At 40.8% G+C, this 19,521-nt stretch overlaps 2 protein-coding genes across 2 annotated transcripts in view; one reads left to right on the forward strand and one right to left on the reverse strand.

The window, feature by feature from the left end:
• The window catches only part of tcima (transcriptional and immune response regulator a), a 36,437-nt gene extending 19,641 nt beyond the window's left edge, over window positions 1–16,796 (reverse strand). The window contains exon 1 of the mRNA XM_044110737.1: window positions 16,546–16,796. The gene's annotated coding sequence lies outside the window, so the exon portion shown is untranslated. The remainder of the gene's footprint in view (window positions 1–16,545) is intronic.
• adam28 (ADAM metallopeptidase domain 28) lies at window positions 4,021–18,455 on the forward strand. Its single transcript, XM_044110732.1, is given in 22 exon segments — window positions 4,021–4,057; window positions 4,060–4,166; window positions 4,294–4,370; window positions 4,855–4,933; window positions 5,066–5,142; window positions 5,820–6,003; window positions 6,140–6,202; window positions 6,925–6,996; window positions 7,195–7,364; window positions 8,340–8,421; window positions 9,244–9,377; window positions 10,213–10,390; window positions 12,062–12,151; window positions 12,931–13,126; window positions 13,216–13,321; window positions 14,078–14,234; window positions 14,323–14,403; window positions 15,038–15,131; window positions 15,209–15,314; window positions 15,391–15,484; window positions 15,562–15,651; window positions 17,684–18,455. Coding segments are annotated over 22 exon segments (2,307 nt in total). The 3' UTR covers window positions 17,717–18,455.
• The last annotated feature ends 1,066 nt before the right edge of the window (window positions 18,456–19,521 follow it).

A 19,521-nucleotide genomic window follows, 5' to 3' on the forward strand; every position in this document is an offset into this window, starting at 1 on the left:
TCTTCTGCTGTAGAGACCGTACAGTGCCGCACATAATGCATCCTGTGTCCTGAAACATCCCAGTCAGCGGCAGAGAGAGAGGACGCACATTAGCCGTATTGTCTTCAGACAATTTGTCTTTGCTGTGACTCCAGGCATGTGTTCAGTGGGTGAGGGTCCGACCCAGAAAGAAGGAAGAAGAGTCCAACTGCAGCAGACTGAGCCCACTCCAAGTATCTGCTGCATACATCACCGCTGTGCTGATGACATGGAGGAAAATAATGTGTGGAAATGACCATATTAAGTAAATAACACGGCCGAGTCACCGTCATAACATAAAGCGAGTCAGACTTCTTAGTTCTGACCTCAATAGAAACCAAAAATAGGAAGAAACAGAGAAGAAGAAAAAAAGGGGAAAAAAATCCTAACGTCTAAAAACCAAAGAGCTTTGGTGTGAAAGACAGCTGACTGGAGGTTTGAATCCGCCCACAACGCTCAAGTTGTTTCCGGAGTCAGAGGCGTGTTCAGGCCAGTCGCTTGGGGGTGTGGAGAGGTGGGGGGGTGGCATTCTTGTCAGTAAGGAGTCTGTGACAGGTCCCAGAGGTCCAGGAGGTGTGGCCTTGCCGGGGCAAGCAGCGCAACATGCAGGTAGACCACATAAAGCCTGATCAGAGCAAAGATCAGCAGCAGTTTGGACTGCAACAATGACACGAACTCTCCTGTTGTTGGTCGTCTTCCTGAACGCCTCGCTCAGGCCCTCAGGTAAGTGACTGGATACTGTTACCTCTATTCAGCAGCGAGGCTAATTAATAACTAAAGCCTTGGCTTTCAGAATGCAGCTTTCTGATCCTGACAAACAAGTTGTGCTGTCAAGGTCTTGAGGAGAGAAATGATCTGGGAAGAATCAAAGGCAGTGATAGCTATCGGAGTCGGTCCATACATTTGTACTTTTAGACAAGACCCAGAGGAGTCTCAGGGCATGAGATTAAGTAATAACTACTCAAGCAGACAGAGAGAAACTCTGTTCCCTAAGGTGAGATACTGCCTACCGCATATCGAAACTTAACAGCAGTTCTTGGGTTTTAGTGTGTATGTTGTTAGCCAATAACTAAGCCGAACGTAGTAAATACAGCAATGAAACGCTGCGGCGGCAGACAACAAAGCCTCTGCCCTCCCAGGTGCCAGCAGGTCCTCAGATAACCGTGACACAGAGGAAGTTGGTGACTAATTTTAAAGCTGCTCCGCTCTGGTAGGGAGTCCTGAATCTGGACCAGGAGTTTCCCTGGTTTCTGTGGCAGAGTGTGTTTCCATCGTTTGCTCTGGTCTCTTGTGAATTAACATCATTGATACGTCACAGGGACAAAACTCATTTCTTTTCAACATTTAGGAACTAGAAAGACAAAAGAGAAACATCTTGAAAAGAGGTTTTTGCACACACTACGCCTGATCAAATATGGTAAGCTCTTACCAGAACAGGCTTAGAGGTAAATTTGAATAGTAAATTTGATCCAAATATTATGCATATGTCTAAAACCAAAAGTATAAGATGTAGATTAAATTAGAAATTAAAAATTCAGTCAAAACTAGACCTATTGATAAAAGGAACAGCCAACACTCAGGTAGAGGAAATCAGACTTCTGGAAGGCGTCACTATGGACAGCAGACTGGAGCGATGCATGATATGTCCAGAAAATTAATCCCTCAAATCATTAAAGGGGAAGTATTATGTAATTTTCAAGCTAATAGTGCCATTTTATAGCATAATAAAGTAAGTATGTTACCATCAATTATTGTAAAAAAGGCTGCATATATCAAAGTAAAATTTCTTTTAAGAAATTGAACTTTGTAATTTTACGCCTTGAAATTGAACCTCTGTCCCTTTAAAAACTCCTGCTCTCTCAGAAACTCTGCCTTCAGAAAGTCATTACAACATGGCTCCTCTATTAGCCCTTTAACAACATTTTTAACAGCGTTGAACAGAGAAGTAGCTCTTTTAATGAGATCAGGTGATGCAAAGCTCCACCGGGTGTTTGCTAATTGCTGCTGGATAGTCTGAAGGAGCTGAGTGGGGGAGTCGCAGGGGAGGGGTTAAGTGAGGCAGCTTGGTAGCTTGGAAAGTGCACCTCGGTGGAGGAGCTGCTCCTGGAAAAAAGGAGGAGCATTCAGCTAGCTGGCTCGTTTTTATTTCTCATATTCTGTTCCATCCTTGTACGTGATCCCAATAGTACAAACTGCTGTGTGCGCTTGAAAAATGAGGAAAATGACAAGCGAAAATGAAAAGAGGAAGTGAATGCAAAGAGTTGTCTAGAGTAGATAAACAAAACGTGATTTAAATATTTAAAAATCAATGCAGCAAAGACCTGCCAGAAAACCAGAAACAAAAGGCTCCTTACTGCCGTTCATCTGTGTGCCAAGTTAAATCTACATTTCTTTGTGAATCACTGTCGCTGTTAGAAAACTGAAGTGGTTACAGCCAAACTCTGGGCTAGAGTCTCTACGTCAGCAAGACAACAAACCCTGCCAGATATATTTCCTGTTCAAGCTGTGCAACTTTAACAAACAGTTCACAAGAAATCCAGGACAGAGTTTGTCCTCATTCAAAACTGTCTTGAGAAAAATATTTACAACATAATACATTCAAACTGCTAGGAGAGGGATTGATTGTGCATTAAGCAGTCTGAATCTTTAGAGGCAAGAGGTTGTAGGGGCAGCTCTGTCGATGAAATGGTAGAAACTAGTGTATCTACTTTAAGTAGTATAAGCATTTCTAAATGAAGACTTCTGTTTACACTCCCAGCATGTTGGACGATGTGTATTGTTGGACGAGGAAAGATTAATCATTTACGATAGAGTGGGGTAGATCGGTATTGCAAACAAATGGGATTATGACTGCCACCACGGAGCTGCTACAACTAATTCAGGCTGTACACAAATGCAACTAATTCAGTGTTTTTCGCAAGAAAGCTTCCCTGACATTGGTCTGAATGAATTGGTGAGGTCACAATCGAACAGTAGCTACAGGACCATTTTGTGAAAATGCCAGTGCTGGACAAGGCATGTTTGGAAAATGGAAGAGAGAGAAAAACCTGTTTGGGAACTACAAACAACATCTACTGGATTTCTCCGTTAAAACTTCAACTGGGTCAATCGGCGAACAGAAGACGTTGAGAATAATGACGTCTCGTTTAGTGGCCTGTAGATTCAGTGATCGAATCCTTTTAGTCCGTGTTGGCAAATTCAAATACTGAATTAACATTACCAGCACTGTTCTTCGCAGTAGCAGACAGCTGTTTACGCCACAGGCAGCTTCAAAACGTTCTGGTGCATTACATGTAACATTAGCAACTGGGTAAAATTTTAAATCCACGCCTCCAGGAAATAATCCTGCCTTAAAAGCTGCGAACCCCAACCTTGTGGACAAAGCAAAGCGTTAATACAAGGGTCAGGTTTGTACCAGGTTAGCCAAGTAAAGACGTGGAGGGGATATCTTGGAAAAAAAAAAGAAATTGTTGTGTGTTTTGGCCTTTTATCCACACAAAAAATTTGATATCACTAAAATGACTGTAAAATCTCAAAACAAAGTGGTGATTTAGGAAAACTTTGTATTAGTGTTTGCCTGTGTACATGGGGAAAATGGAGATTTGGGGTCCTGTGAACTACAGTCAGATGAATATAATACAGCCACATACTTGCTTTGACATGATCTGCAATCAGTATCATCTGGTGTTTTAATAACTTTATATTCTCATATGTTATTTAAAAGTCGTTCAACCTATATATCTACTCACACAAAACAACATTCTGGCAACATGTTGAAATCCGAACAGAAAGTCATGGTTGTTTTGAAGCAAACTGACTGACAGTGGTCGTTGTTGTTTATGGGAGTGTTTGTGAAGGTTCATGTGGATGAAAACTTTTCTGAACTCAATCCTGTATGATATTTGAAACAGCACAGTGTTCAGCTGCCTTACGCTTCTGATGTTCTTTTACGAGGCTTAGAGTTCTTGATTTACTTTTGATGGCTTGAGGAGAACCTTATTTATGGTGGGAAGAGATTTGGATCTGTGTGTGTATCCATCTTCTTTTGTGTGTTCACAGAAAGCCACAATCCAACCTTTGAAGTGGGGAAAGACTATGAGGTGGTTCGACCTGTCAGACTTCACGCAGTAAGGAAAAGAAGCACAGAGGTAGATCTTCCTACTTTAATTGCATGTAGACTGATTCTTTGGTATACTTTTACAAGTTCTGAGTGTGGATTTCATAATGACAAAAATAAACAGAAAGCAATAATTTTCCATTCTCTACCCCCTTCAGTACCTCAGACCAGAGATGATTAAATATGCAATGACTGTTGGAGGAAGAGACATTCAGTTACAACTTGAGAAAAATAAGTATGTTCTCACTTCCCTGGCGTGGGTGTGTAAATCTTTAGTGTGTGATGGTGTGTGTGGGTGTGTGCGTGTGTTTGTAATGCCTTGTGGGGACCCACTGCTCCTTGTGGGGACCAGGCTTTGGTCCCCACAAGGGGAAACACTGTTTCTGGGTCAGGGGTCAGATTTAGGACTAAGGTGTGAATTGAGTTTTGGTAAGTGTTAGGATAAGGGTATGATTTAGGTTGAAATGAATGAAAGTCAAAGATAGCCACACAAACATGCATGTGTGTGTGTGTGTGTGTCTGTTTGTGGTATAAAAAAACCCAACAAAACCACACAGTTGTGCAAGTTTTCTTCATAAATTTCTTGTTATTAACATCACATTTTCTCAGAATCAAGGATGAATTTAAGAAACCATTTCTTAAATGTCATAAAAGGAACTATTTCAGTTCCTTAAATAGAACAAAGATGATGCATTTGATTTTATTTTTCTCATCATCAGTGAGTTACTAACTCGAGACTACACAGAAACTTACTACCAAGAAGACGGAACCCGAGTCACCAGAAGTCCACATGATGTTGTAAGTGTTTTTAAGCGGGTCTGAGCTCTGTGTGCATAATTTTAGATGTACATGTATTTGGAAAAATGAAATTAAAAAGAAATTGTCATTGATGATTTCCATTTATTCCTGTTAATATTCTGTCTTGGTCAGGATCACTGTTACTACCATGGAAAGATTATCAATGACAGTGAGTCGTCTGCTAGCATCAGTACATGTGAGGGACTAAGGTAAGGGCCCCACATATCTATTCATGTTATGTGTGTGAAATGCTGATTTAGTGTAAAGTGGACGCTTTCAGTTGAACAGCTACACTATTTCATGTTCAAATTTATAGCTGTGTCCATCAATATAAATCAATCTGGGTTAAATACAGCATAACAACACTCACACAAACAATATTAGAAATTATTTGGGTGTATTCTTTGACTTGGGGAATTTCATTTTGTGTGAAGCATATATCTGGTAGATTTGTATCTAAAATTAGTTTAATTCTAGGAAATGAGACCAACATCTCTCTAAGGATAAAACTGTGAAGGAGTTTATTCTTTGAAAAGACTGATTTACATTTTTTTTACTTGTCTTTTCATTTGAAGTTTATTTAAAAATGTCAAAGGTCTTTAAGTTCTTTCCTATTAATTGGTTTTTATTTCCATTTCTATTTATGCAAATAAAAACAAAAGGGTTGAGAATCTTGTTACCAACACCATGTTAATACAGTCACATATTTCTCCCTATTGACAACACAAACAGTTTCAGGTAGACAAGAACTAAAATGAAGAAAATCCAAACAGCAAAATTCTGCCCATTTAAGTGACAATTATATTTTCAAAATTGAGCTAACTTGACCTGACTTAGCCATCTTGAATGCTACCTACACACAAACTAATTGATGGCATGGGTTTAGGGGTTACTTCAGGACGTCTGCCCAGCGGTTCCTGATTGAGCCTCTCTCTGGAGGCGACGAGGGCGACCACGCTGTGACGACCGTAAACGATGGGAACATGGAGCCCGCGGTGTGTGGCGTTATAAACACCTCCTGGGAGGAAGACATGGAACCTCCAACAGGCCGGAGCCGCTCCAGATCTGGGGTCGGTACACGTTTATGTCTTGGTCTCGCTGTCAGAGGTTAAATGTGACTTTGGGTGGCAGTCAGAAAATGTCATAGAAATAACCACAGTGATGTCAAGCTCTACGGGAAAACTAAAATGTGTTTGACTGTTTCAGGGTGTTCCTGTTCTACAGCAGCAGAAATACATTGAACTCGTTCTTGTAGCCGATAATCGAGCGGTAAGAATTTTAATCTTACATTTTACTGTGATATTAAACATCTTGTAGGTTATTTGAAAATGATTAAACCATTCACTCATACAATACTTGGTGTACTAAATATAGATATATACACACACACAGTACAGACCAAAAGTTTGAGTTTGGACACACCTTCTCATTGAATTCAATTAGAACGTGTGTCCAAACGTTTGGTCTGTACTGTATATATGAAAAAGTACATGCAGTTGAAGATTCTAGCATACTTTCAGACAAAGTAGATAAAATACATTAAATATAAATGCATTTATGTATCATTAGCAAAACAAACAAAACTACACTATTACTAATTTGTACCTCTCCTTTTGTTTATACAAGTTTGCCCGTTTGAATTCTCTCAAAATTAAATGAAAGAGTTCCAAACTTATCTGCTGACTCTGCAAAATGGCTTCACTAATTCTCTTTCTGGACTTTATATCAGGTTTTGTTTTGGGTTTTTTTTTTTATCTTTGAGCTCTACAATCCTTCCTTCACTGTTTTAAATAGCAGCTCTGTTAATTAGCATCGTCATTCAATGTTTTCTGTCAGGCAGAGTGCTGAAACAGGTTTTAAAGTCACATACACACACAGTCTTAATTTGGTGGCCTAAACTATGGCTGCCTCTCATAATGTGTCTCATTATCAATCAGCTGCTGGGGAACGCGACGTAACTTTTTTTCTTATGCAACCAAATATTGTTTCAGTACATAAAGATGGACAAAGATCAGAACAAGCTGAGACAGAGGATGTTTGAAATCGTCAACTTTGTCAACATGGTGAGTCAGTGCTGCTGCTGTCTTTCCTGGGCAGATTCCACAGCACATCATTTTATGGCTCAGCAGACAGCTTACGTCATCCAGGCTACTGCTCTTAATTATTTGTCTTTCGTTGTATTGAAAAATCTCTGTAGGGCTTGTTGAATGGGAAACTGACTAGTTCACTTTTGTTGTTGTTGTTGTTGTGATGACCTGCAGGGATACAATCCCCTGAAGACGTTCATCGCTCTGGTGGGTCTGGAGATCTGGTCCAACAACGACCTGATCTCTGTGACCAACCCTGCTGGCGCCAACCTGGATGCTTTCAGGGCCTGGAGAAACTCTGATCTGGTGAAACGGATCAAACACGACAATGCTCACCTCATCAGGTCAGACTCCCCTCTATGAGAACAAGTCATTCTGTCTCTAGTCACCTTAAATGGAGCAACATCCCTTTCTAACTGCGGATGTGTTGTGCAACAGAAAGGACGTTGCATGAAGACGGGTGTATTATCCAATCAGAATGATCAAAATGTCCAGTTATTTCAGTAACTCAAACAGCTAAACTTGTGTATTTTATAGATTCACTACGCAAACATGGGCTGCAATTTTGCTGGAAACCCACCTCAACCCTAACGCAAAAGCTTTTTTTTTTTTTTAAACTTGAATTATTTTAAAATTGGTGTGCTTCCATTAAGTGAATTTATATTCATTATTCCACTTTGCTCAATGGTAAGGTCAATGGCAATGCAGCAGTAGTTTTTTTAGCTTTTATTCCCGTTCATTTAAAATGTTATGTTTATGGCCATGTTGAAGTCTACATAGTGCTGGGTGACACGGCAAAAAAATGCAGTTGATATCTATAAATTATATTGTTTTATTAAGATGCGCTTGAAGGTTCACCTTTAGAAAACCTCAATCTGAACAGATCGGAATGTGTTAGATGTTTTGAGTTTCCACACGACTCTTGTGCAACGTGTTTCTGCTGCAAAACAGCAGCAGCGTCATAATCTGGGCTCCTATGTTCACATCTGGGAATTTCTGAAAACATATTGAAGGGATGTCCAAGAAAAAAAAACAGAATCCATCATAACACATCTACTTCAGTGCAGTTATGTTAAAGAGACATGGATAAACCACGCAATAATATCAGAAACTGTAAGACAGCTGGCAGCCAAACAATGAGCATTAAATTTCATAACCAAATCATCCATTGGTGAAACTGACAAGTTTGTCTACATCCAAATGAGGACAGGAAGTACAAAACAGAATTATAATAATCATATTTCCTGTAGATGTTTACATTTATTCAAATGTAGAAGATGAAATGCAGCCGTGATGGAAAACCTCATTATGTCTTTCAGCGGGATCGACTTTGAAGGAGCCACTGTGGGTCTGGCTTACATCGGGACTGTGTGCTCTGACCACTCAGTGGGGGTGGTTCAGGTGAGCTGGAGCTAACTGCGCTAGCAGTCTGTTTTGCTGGGATGGTTTAAGGCAGTGGTCCCCAACCACCAGGCCGCGGACCGGTACCGGCCTGTGGACCAATTGGTACCGGGCCTCGCAAGAAATAATTAAATATGTCCATTCTACGTAGAGTCTGGAGGAGCTTTTATTTTGAAAATCCTAAACCGGATGCTGTCGGTTACGTCATGTGCAGCAGAATGAGTAAGAAACAACTGCCGTGCTGTGGTGGCGTAGGGGATAGCGCGACCCACATTTGGAGGCGTCGAGTCCTCGACGCGGCCGTCGCGGGCCGCCGACATTTGCCGCATGTCTTCCCCCTTTTCTGTCAGCCTACTGTCATATAAGGGAGACTAGAGCCCACAAAAGACCCCCTGGTGGGGAAAAAAAAACAACAAAAAAACGTAGAGTAAGAAACAATGGCACCGGTCTCGGCCCTTACAACGCGCACATCCCCCGGTCCGCAGAAAATTTAGGGAGGGTTGACCAGTCCGCTGTACTAAAGAGGTTGGGGACCACTGGTTTAAGGGACACAGCTCCAAGTCTTCCCTACGGATCATTTGGATCCAAATTGTTTCCAGATTATTGAGACTGAGCTGCTGCGACGGTTGGAAAAGAATGGAATATCATGACTCTGCAAAGATTTTGTATTTTGACATAAAAAGGCTTGCCAACCCAGTAATATGAATGCCCAAATAGTTTCCTCCAGCACTTTAGTCCTGACTAAATGATTCAATTGATGATTTGATGTGAAACCAAACTACTGTATTGTAGTTTAGTTAATATTTCTACTCTACTCTTTAGGATCACACCAACAGAGCCATTGCAGTGGGAGCGACTCTGGCCCACGAGCTGGGCCACAACCTGGGCATGAGTCACGACGACTCCAGTGCCTGCACTTGTTCTGGGGACAGCTGCATCATGGCTCCAGCTCTCAGGTAAGGAAAGGTGGCCAGCTGCCTCAAAGGGTGTGTTTGTTAAAGTAGGTCAGACACCGATTCTGTCAAAGATCGCCTTGTTTACGTACAGTTCTCTCACTGTGTGTGTGTGTGTGGGCGTGTGTGTGTATGCATGTCTGTGTTGTGAGGGAAAAACAAGCAACAGAAAGGAGAACAGAGGATTTACAAATGTGTAAACTATAATATAACTGGAGTTTGGAACATTTCTTTCCTGATTTGGCGACGAGGCTGTAAGGAAAAGCTCAGAGTGCTGCAGCTTTAACAAACTAATACTGCAGCACCAATTTAAAGTAGATGTGACTTTATACACATCTACTAAAGTCACAATAGATGTGTCTTGGTCGTAGCACTAGAGGGGAGACAACTTGTTTTAACAACTTGTGGCACATTATAATTACTAATGAAATAATCAGCAATGTAAAAGTAAACTAGTGGTAACGAAGCCAGACTTTGATAAGAGATGTTTATCATCATACGTCATCATGAAGCTCTGGGATCAGGAGACCAGGCCAAGCTGCCACTAGATCCTGAATGTTTTGACAGAGAAAACAAAAAGCTGTAAGGACTGGTCCACTGACTCACTCTGTAGCTCAGAACTGGGATCCCTCAGGGATGAGTGCTAGGCCCATTGTTTTGTAAACCCTGCACACAAAATATTTTTAGATTTTATTTAACAAACATTTTTAATTATTTCTGGGTTGTTGTTTTTTTAACCATGTTCAAATTTTTTCCGGGCAATCTTGAGGTCTGTGGTATATTACGTTGGAGCTAAAAAAAAACAAAAAAAAAAACAAAAAAACTTTGTTCTTGCCAGCTATGATATTCCACGCACGTTCAGTAGCTGCAGCTACGCCAACTATGAGAGGTACCTGACCAGCCGCAACCCCAGCTGCATATTCGACAAGCCAGACTTCACCAGGATCCAGGCTCCAGGAGTCTGTGGGAACGGATTTTTGGAAAAAGGAGAGCAGTGCGACTGTGGCTCTGTGCAGGTACATAAAAATAGCCCTTTATTTAAAAAAAAAACTATAAATATTAAAAATTAAAAATGGCTTGACTTAAAACTGCGATGCTGCTTTTCACAGTAAAGAGGACATTTCAGATTTTAGTTTAGCCATAATTTCCTTGAAAGGCTGATTTCCAAATAAATCGGGGGAATTTTTGAAAATAGATTTAAATTTCATCACTGAACTTCTTTTGAATGCATTAAGAAATATATTCAAATCCAAAACCTCTGCCAGCAGATACTCACTTAAACCGAACTAAAAATGTGTTAATGCAAATTAAATACAAATTTATTCAAAAACAGAAAGTGAAGCCTTTGTTTAATGTAGACATGACTCAATCATTAAAATATATATATATATAAATAAATCAGACTGTTATTGTTGCATTGCAAAAGGAAAGAACAACGTGGGTCTCCTGTAGGCGTGTGGTGATGCATTCATTGCTTAAGACACAACAGTTCAGGATATGAAGCTTAGAAATTATCCATATCCTGAGGCTACAGATAATTCCTGGAAGAAGACCAGCTAAATGGAGCAGCAGCAGTACAGACCTCAAATCAAACAAAAATATGTTACAAGACATGAACGGTGACGTTTAGGAACACGCTACACGTTCAGGCTCAGACAAGCTGCACAAAAACTGCACTTTTAATTGAAACAAATAAAATAATATTTAATTAATTGAAAATTAGGATGTGCAGTCTCCAGTGATTGACAGATTAAAGGAAAAACCTTGTGACAGAAAAATGACCAATTCCATTGTTGAGTTCATCATGGTTTTTTTTAATTTAATATATGTATTCCATGTGTATGTCAAAAACACAATGAAACTCATCACTTCTTTATAGATTTGATTCAGTATTTAAAAACAACGTTGGGGCATTTATCAATCTGACAGAAGTTCCTGTTGTTGTCGAAGTTTCGTGATCTGGAATCTTCCTGACAAACCAAGACATGTTTCTGTTTTAAAGCCGTTAACAAGCAGGTGATTCTAGGAAACAGACAGCGGCACTCCGCTGAGCGTCTGACTCTCAGACTGCTTGTTTTTCTCTTCATCACTGTTTAGTTTAGTCTTTATTTCTTCTAATTATCACTACTCACTAGACTCTTATTTACTGCTATATTTAATTCCTCAGAACTGCCCTTCAGTTATTTCAAGGCTGCTGAAAGCCTTTGACGCATCACATCAAGGTTTCCTGTAACGCCTCACAGTCGGTTTCGCAAAGCAGAACATTCCTTTCAGAGTTCTGCTTGGACCTGTTATTCGCTCTGATGGTATTCATTGGCTGCATGTGCAGCACACCTCAGAATTACACACGGCTGCGGTCGGTCGCCTGTTGGGGCAGCACTGATGGAGCAGCATGCAGAGCAGAAGCTAACACTGCTAACATGAAGCCAGGTTTTAAGCGACTGACTGGACTGAGAGATTTCAGCGAGATTCATTTCCAGCGTTACCTTTGTTCTATAAACGACTGGAGTGAAAAGATCAACTTCACCACAACTGAACGTTACCCTAATCGCTTAGAAAAAAAAAAAAAAGCTACAAACTTTGCAAAATACAACACTGATTGATACAGAATATGACGGGGTTTAATGCAACATTTCACATGTGAGAGACTCTCCATCGCTTCACGTTAGACATGTTGCTGTTCACAGGAGTGCACCAACCCATGCTGCAACGCCACCAGCTGCACCCTGACCGCAGGTTCACAATGCGCTGAAGGCGAGTGCTGCGACAACTGCAAGGTGAGTCGACGTCATTCATCACCTCTCAGCCTAACAGCAACTCTCCCACGGACATCAGCAACACAATTGTTCGGCTCACTGCCGCCCTCTTGTGGACTTTCTGAGTTATAACATTTTCTTTTATGAAAAAGTATTTTTCTTGGGGGGGGAATGTTGCTTTGTGTCACGCTTAAATGTTTCACATCACATGTCAAACTCAACCCATCTTGCCATAACCATGTATGTGGCCCTCAACCTTCAAAATAGCAGTTCTTTTATTAGTCAAATCAAGGCATTTTTATCTGTATACTGTCAAATGTAAGAAAAATATTCAATATTTCATTTTAAGTACTTATTGAAGGCAGAGACCGCTAATTACTGATATTTTAGCAGGTTATTGATGGATTTCACCAATAAACTCTGCCACAACCGATGTCAGCCATATCCAGATATTCATGATCTGGATATGGCTGAAAATAAGTTTGGCATTCCTGTTTTAGATCATAAAACAAATTCCAATATGAGATGAAGACAATCTCAGTAATGTAGAAATTTTGGCCACAACTTTTTCAAATCTATATAGAATAAATATTTCCCTGATTAGAAATGACCCATGCATTGGAGCCATCAGATCTGAAATATAGAAGGCATTTCAAGAAGCTTATTCTTCATTTTTGATAAGGCTTGCACCACAAAACATACAGCTCTGCGTCCAGCAAAAGCCTGGATGCTTTAAATCTACCATCAGCACCAGAGACGTTCGCGTCGTGTTTTGCGCTAACGGGGTTTGCTCCACGCAGATCCAGCCTCGCTCCACCGAGTGCCGCAGGAAGCAGGACGACTGCGACCTGGCGGAGTACTGCGACGGGACGAGCGCCACCTGTCCTGAGGACGTGTTCGCTGTGAACGGGCTCCCGTGCGATAAGGGTCAGGGCTACTGCTACAACGGTCAGTGTCCACAGAGGGCGGCGCAGTGCAAGAAGATCTACAGCAACGGTAAGCGGCTCTGCTTTCGGGCGACGTTCAAAAGTGAGAAGAACAACGACGAGATCGGCTGTGAAACGGTTTGATTCTTGTCTGTCCAGCCGCCGATGACGCTCCTTCATCCTGCTACAACTACAACACCAGAGCACTTTACTATGCTTTCTGCAGACGTCTCTCAAACACAGACTTTGTTCCCTGCCAACCACAGTAAGTCTCAGAACAGTCCTTATATTATTGTTATTATCCCCAACTCTAGTGATGCACCAAACAAACCACCAGTTACTGACAGACACAGTCGTTGGCTCAGACCGGTGACTGGCAGGCCTGAAATCACCTGCTGTTCAGTAAATGCAACTAAACCCATCGACATCGATTGTGATCCGTATTCCCAATATGAAATAATTGGATCTTATTAATGCTGTCCTAAAGTGCAGGTCAACTACAATCTCTATTTTTCAGCAAATGAATGAATAAGTAGCTTTAAAGGCTTGTTTGTTTATTTGAATCCCCATCAGCCATTATTGTAATATGATGCTTATGATGTGGACTCGTCCTGGAGTTCACATCATAAAACAAAAATTGCAAAAACAGTTAAATAAATACATAGTTTTGCCACTTAACAAAATCAAGCTTAAAGGTGACCTATTATACTACTAGAAAAAAACTCAAACTTTCCTGATAAACTAAGAAAATCCCAGAGCTCCAAACTTTGAATCTCCAAAATCTCCAGGTTTTTTCTAGAATATTTCTGAAATTAATCTCAAAATTTAGGGGTTATTTTGGCAGAAATCTACCCTAATTTTTTTCCCCATCTACCATGGCCCATTACAAAATCAAAATGAAACCTCAAAGCCATCTGAAAACTGGAGTCGACTACTAATTCTGATTGGTGCATCTCTAATTTGTTGAGATATTTCCCATTCTGGGACAGACGTAAACATGAGCCTCTTCTTTTCTGTGCAGAGATGTTTTGTGTGGGAAGCTCTTCTGCCAGGGCGGCAATGACAGCCCAATCTACGGCCAAATGGTCAGAATAGGTACCTGCAAGGCGGCGTTCTTTAGCGACTACACCAAAGACTACGGGCAGGTGGATGAAGGCACCGTGTGTGGAGAGGGAAAGGTACTCGTTTTTCATTCTTCTTCCGAGTTTTTAGGTTCATCATCCTGTGAGCGCAGCAGCTTCAAAGTGTGTGTCCGTGTGTCTCAAGGTGTGCAGCCAGAACCAGTGCATGGATCTGGAGAGTGCATTCAGAAACACAAACTGCTCGGCGAAATGCCCCGGCAACGCTGTGAGTACGCGCCAGCATGGCAGCTTTCACAAACAGCAACTGTGTTTAAACATTCTGCAACCTGCACCAAGCTGGAGCCGACAGCTTCTGTCTTCCCAGAGGTCCAGTTTAGAGCAGCTCCACTACTTACTTCAAATACAGCAATAGTTGTTTTTTTTTTTCTGTTCCATCATTTCAGAAATTATTTAAAAACAATACATCATTTCCCTCCCAAATCTCCAACATCCAAGATTTTGTGTTAGTCTATCATATGCAATTCTGATAAAATTACAGAAATGACAGATTTTTCTGTGGCTACAGAAAAATAAGAAAATGTTTAAATGTTCAATTAAACTGGAATCATTTTCTAACTAAATAGGTTGATGATTTAGGGTGGGGGTGTCCAAAGCAGGTCCTGAATCCTTCATGATTTAGTTCTCTACCTGGTTTAACGCATGTGGATCAAATGGTGGCTCATTAGAGGCTTTAGAAGAACATTGACCTGCTGAAAAGGTTGTTACCACCAGGGAGAGAACTAAAACATGCAGGATGCCGGCCCTCCAGGACCCACTTTGGGCACCCCTGGTTTAGAGACTTTGGAGTGAAACAGTATGGTGTGTGTGTTCATTGTCCAACGTGTGTGTGTTCTCTTCAGGTGTGCAATCACAGGAGTGAGTGTCAGTGTCTTCCCGGCTGGTTGCCTCCTAACTGCGATGGAAAGGATGATGTTTTCAGTTCTCTGTCCACCGGTCAGAACCGTCTCCAGGTGTTTCATCAGCAACAAATCCTGGATTCAGATAAGCTCATGTCTGATTCATTCATGCAGGGGCAAAAATCGCCATCTCCCTGGCTGTCATTCTGGTGGTCCTCGGCTTGGTTTTGGGGGTTGTGGGGTTCATGTGTAAGACGAAACGCCGCCCAACCCTGCCAGCGTAAGCGACATTCACCTCACAGATGGTTTTATTCTTGCTGTTGGTCGTGATGATGACCAAATTCCTTCCCCAACAGTTCACAGACGCAGAGAAAAGCCCCGGCAGTAAGCAGCTCTGCGCCTCACGTCACCCAGGAATATACCATCAGTCAGCCCAGGCCACTCAGACAGGTAACGCCACGGCTTCGTGACGCAGGACAGTACATCAGCTGCTCAATGTACTACTAACTGTATGGCTCGAATTATAGGCACCGAAGCCCAAAGGAGCTCCGCCTCCTCCACCTCCAGCAGGGAACCGACCCAAACCACCGGGTCAGAACTACATCGCTGCACGGCAGGTAAACACTGCCTCTGGAGCAGCTGCCATGGTGTATTAAGGCCATTGTATATAGAGAAGAAAAGTAGTGCATTTTTTTCAAAGAATCTGAAATTTAGTGAAATTTTTATTTTCTGAAAATTTCCAGAAAGAAAATAGTAGAATTTCTAAGTTTGAAAAGTCAAAAAATTTGCAGAGCTCAAGTTTTGAGATCAAAATTAAACTTGGAAAATGAGAACATTTTCAAAAATTTCTGAGATCAATCTAAACATTTCTGAATTTTTGGTTGATATTTGCTTCTTAATTTATTTATTTATTTCTTAAAAAGTACAAAATTAATCTACAATGGCCGAAGTACGCCACCATACACAGATTTTGCCCGATTGTGTAATGAATCAGTAATTGACAACACGCCACTGCAAGATCGCTCCGCCCACGCGGAAGTATACCTCAGGTAGAGCGAACCTCCAATAAACAAACAGTTATAATAGAGGAGATAGTGAAACTCACTGTTAGCTGAGTCATTTGATGAGACATTATTGCCTTGTCATCACTAAGGCAAAGATGGCAGGCAAAAAAATAAAATAAATAATAAAATATGTAGAACGAGCTATACATTAGGGTTGTTTGTGGAAAACTACGGAGACATAAGTCAAAAGCCCAAGAGGTCTGACCGTAAAGGATTACAGACAAGGAGCGCCAAAAAGCTTGTGCAATTACTGAATGTGAAGGGACGTTTTGAGTCGACACAGACATAATACTTAGGTCACGTATGTTTTACAAAGACACTCTACGTTTGTAGCCACAACACACGTTGTTTGGAATCGAGCTTTATGCATTAATCTTCGATTTAACCATTCAACATATATGAAAAAATGATTTTTTTTTAAAAAGAGGGTGATTTTTATGCAGTTACCTTCATACAGACGGACACGTGGCAGCGATGCCGTTGATCAGTACTGCTGTATTCAGTCGCTCAGGTGGTCGGCCTCTGGGTTTTAGAAATCAAATTAAATATTCTGTGAACTAAATTCTCTGGATAAAGCGTGTCCTAAATGCATATTCCCCACTGACTACTTTTAACCATTTTTTCCGAATTATTTTTCACCAAATCTTGATGACCGCAGCGCTCAACTTCGTCGGAGGTTCAGCTCCTCCAGGTGTTTCTCTTCAGAACAAATTGCGACCGCTGATTGGTCAGTTGCTGACAAACCCACTGGATTGATTGACAGGTGGTGTCATGTCAAAACGGAGAAAGAACTAACTAAAATGCCAATTATAGATGTCATATTCTCACCAGTAACAACACTAACAGCTTTGCTTAGAAATGGAAAACTGGTGAAAATCAAAACTGACCACAAGAAGGCAGCACAAACACAACAGTGGTTCTCATTAACAGCCCAGCTCCAGTCGTAGCTAGCAGGTGGTGTAAATCTCACATTTCTCGCTTCCCCCCCTCCCTGTCTGTGCTGTCAGTTGTCGGGCAACAAGTAACACATTGTAAATAAATAAATAATCAGCTAAAGCCAAAGAAATGTTTGTAATGCTGAAAACCAAAAAAGAAAAAAATCCAGCTAAAGTGTAAATTGAGAGAACTGGTAGTTGCTGAAGACGATGCCTCTTTAAAAGTTACTATTTTATTCATTAACTGAGATGGAAGTCATCCAAACTAGCCCAGCCCTACGTGAGTAACGATTTCTACCCATGTTGAATAATTTGTTAGCTTTATTTTAGTTCTTTGTCACCAAACCTCATTACTATCAGACTTGTGGAATCAATAAATCACTCAAATAACAGATGCCAGACAGAACAGGCTCAGAGTTAAAACAAAAAAGCCACACGTAAGGCCCATGTAACAGTGACCCAGCAGTGGCAACCACAAGGGGGGGTTACAGGGGTCTGCTGCCCATCCCCCAGGGAATCAGGTTCAGCTCATACAAGGGCATAAATGGTCGTTTTCTTCAATCAAAGCATACATATAAATATATTCACTATATATATATATATCTGTGTGTTTACATATTATGAATTAATCTTTTTTTTGTTTATCCCAGGCTCTGAGACCTGTACCTCCCCCAGAGGTCTGATGTGCAGCCTGGTGCCAAGTGTTAGTGCAGCAGGGAAGACCTTCCCTCTGGTCTTCAACTAGAGGCAGCTGGCAGGCCACAGAGACAGAGCCCTGTTTTCATTAACCACAACAGGAAGTACACTTGAACCCCAACAGGAAGTACAATCTGAATTTGTGTGGCACCCTCCTATGGATTTCACAGGGATTCACTTCTGTTTTCTTATGGCACATTTTTGTACTGTACATTAAACTGGCCCTGACTGTAGTTAATGTATATTATTTTATAACATTGGATGAGACAGAGCTGCTTTTAGCTGCAGTGTCTGTTTCTCTGTGACTCCCGTGGAAACGGCCCGTTTGAAAGTGATGCGTTGGACTGCAGTTACTGCATGTTTGCTTTTCATGTTCCGTATCAAGCCATGTCTTTGTTCATAAGAAACTGTGAAATATGCGTTTATATTTATATTTTATTTACATTGTTAATGTAATGTGCAAGCAGCGTCGTCGTAAAAAAGTTTCTTAGCTCGTGTTTACATCAGAGTTGACAAATCATCAAATGTCTGCTGGTGGTGTAACTTCATTTCCAGAATAAATCAGAACGTTGGCAGACTGAGCTCGGAATACTTAATGAAAGTTGTACATTTGTAATTATTTGACTTTTGTTTCATAATCAAACTGTGTTAAAATAGCAAGAATGATGACACAAGCAGCATTTCATGCAACTGTAAATGTTTAAACTCAACAAATGTAATGGAAAACAAACCGTCATGTGCTTTTTTTATGTTGTGGTCTTGTGCTCCATAGGAGGTCCTAACCCTGGTGGGGTGAACTAAAGAAGAGTGAGGCTGGAGTTAGGGAACTTTGTAGAAGGTACCTATGAGCTCAGAATACAGTTTTCAGCATTAAAATCTAAATAGACAGAAAAACTCCTTTCAAGACAACCATTTAACATACAGCTGACGGGTTTTTGTCTTTTCAACTCTGCCTGAGAGTCACTCCAAAGGAAGTGGAAATGTTGAAAAACTACACAGGTAGACCAAGGAAAATCGGAGCGTGAACACAAAAATTTGAGAGAGAATGGAGAACATATGAACGTTAGCAGAAGTTTTGAGTGCAGAGATGAATTGCTGCTTTCAAATTAAAAGCGTACAGTAAATATATACTAAAACCAATCCTGTGTATTAAATATTATATTTTTAAACAAAGTGGCGGAAATATTAGCATAACCTGCTGTGATGTTTGGTCAGGAAACAGTGGTACTGATACAAAGACAGGCGGAAGAGTTTAAAGATGTCAAGGTTTTTGTTGGGAGTGACCAAAATGAGAGAGGTTGTAAATCAGAGGGACGGTTCAGGTTTGGACATGTACTGAGGACGAATGAATGGATGATGAGGGAGAATGAATGTGATGCTACAACAAAAAGGGAAAACAGCTGTGACAACAATGGTCAAATCAATGTTTAGAATTTATTTTATTTCCCCCCCCAAAAGATACATGTACATAAATTCATGGCCTTGCATGACATATACCATACAGTTCTTGACCCTTTATTACAGCTAACATAAGATTTTTTTGATTTTTTTTTTTCCCCCAAAACATTCTTAAAGATATGTTTAATATCTGACAGGAGTCAGTACACTGTATGGCTCACCCCGGAAAGCCTTAAAAACAATTTCCAACATCACAGATATAAATGTAAACCGAAAAAAAAACAACTTCATTTCCTGGGAGAAGTCCAGAAATCTATCGAGCCGCACTGCAAAAGATAACATGTTCAACAAATAACTCAAGTTCGAAGTCTTGTGTGTCTACAAGCTTCCTCGC

Source organism: Gambusia affinis, linkage group LG03 (assembly GCF_019740435.1).
Source record: "Gambusia affinis linkage group LG03, SWU_Gaff_1.0, whole genome shotgun sequence".
In the NCBI taxonomy this organism is placed as follows: Eukaryota; Metazoa; Chordata; class Actinopteri; order Cyprinodontiformes; family Poeciliidae; genus Gambusia; species Gambusia affinis.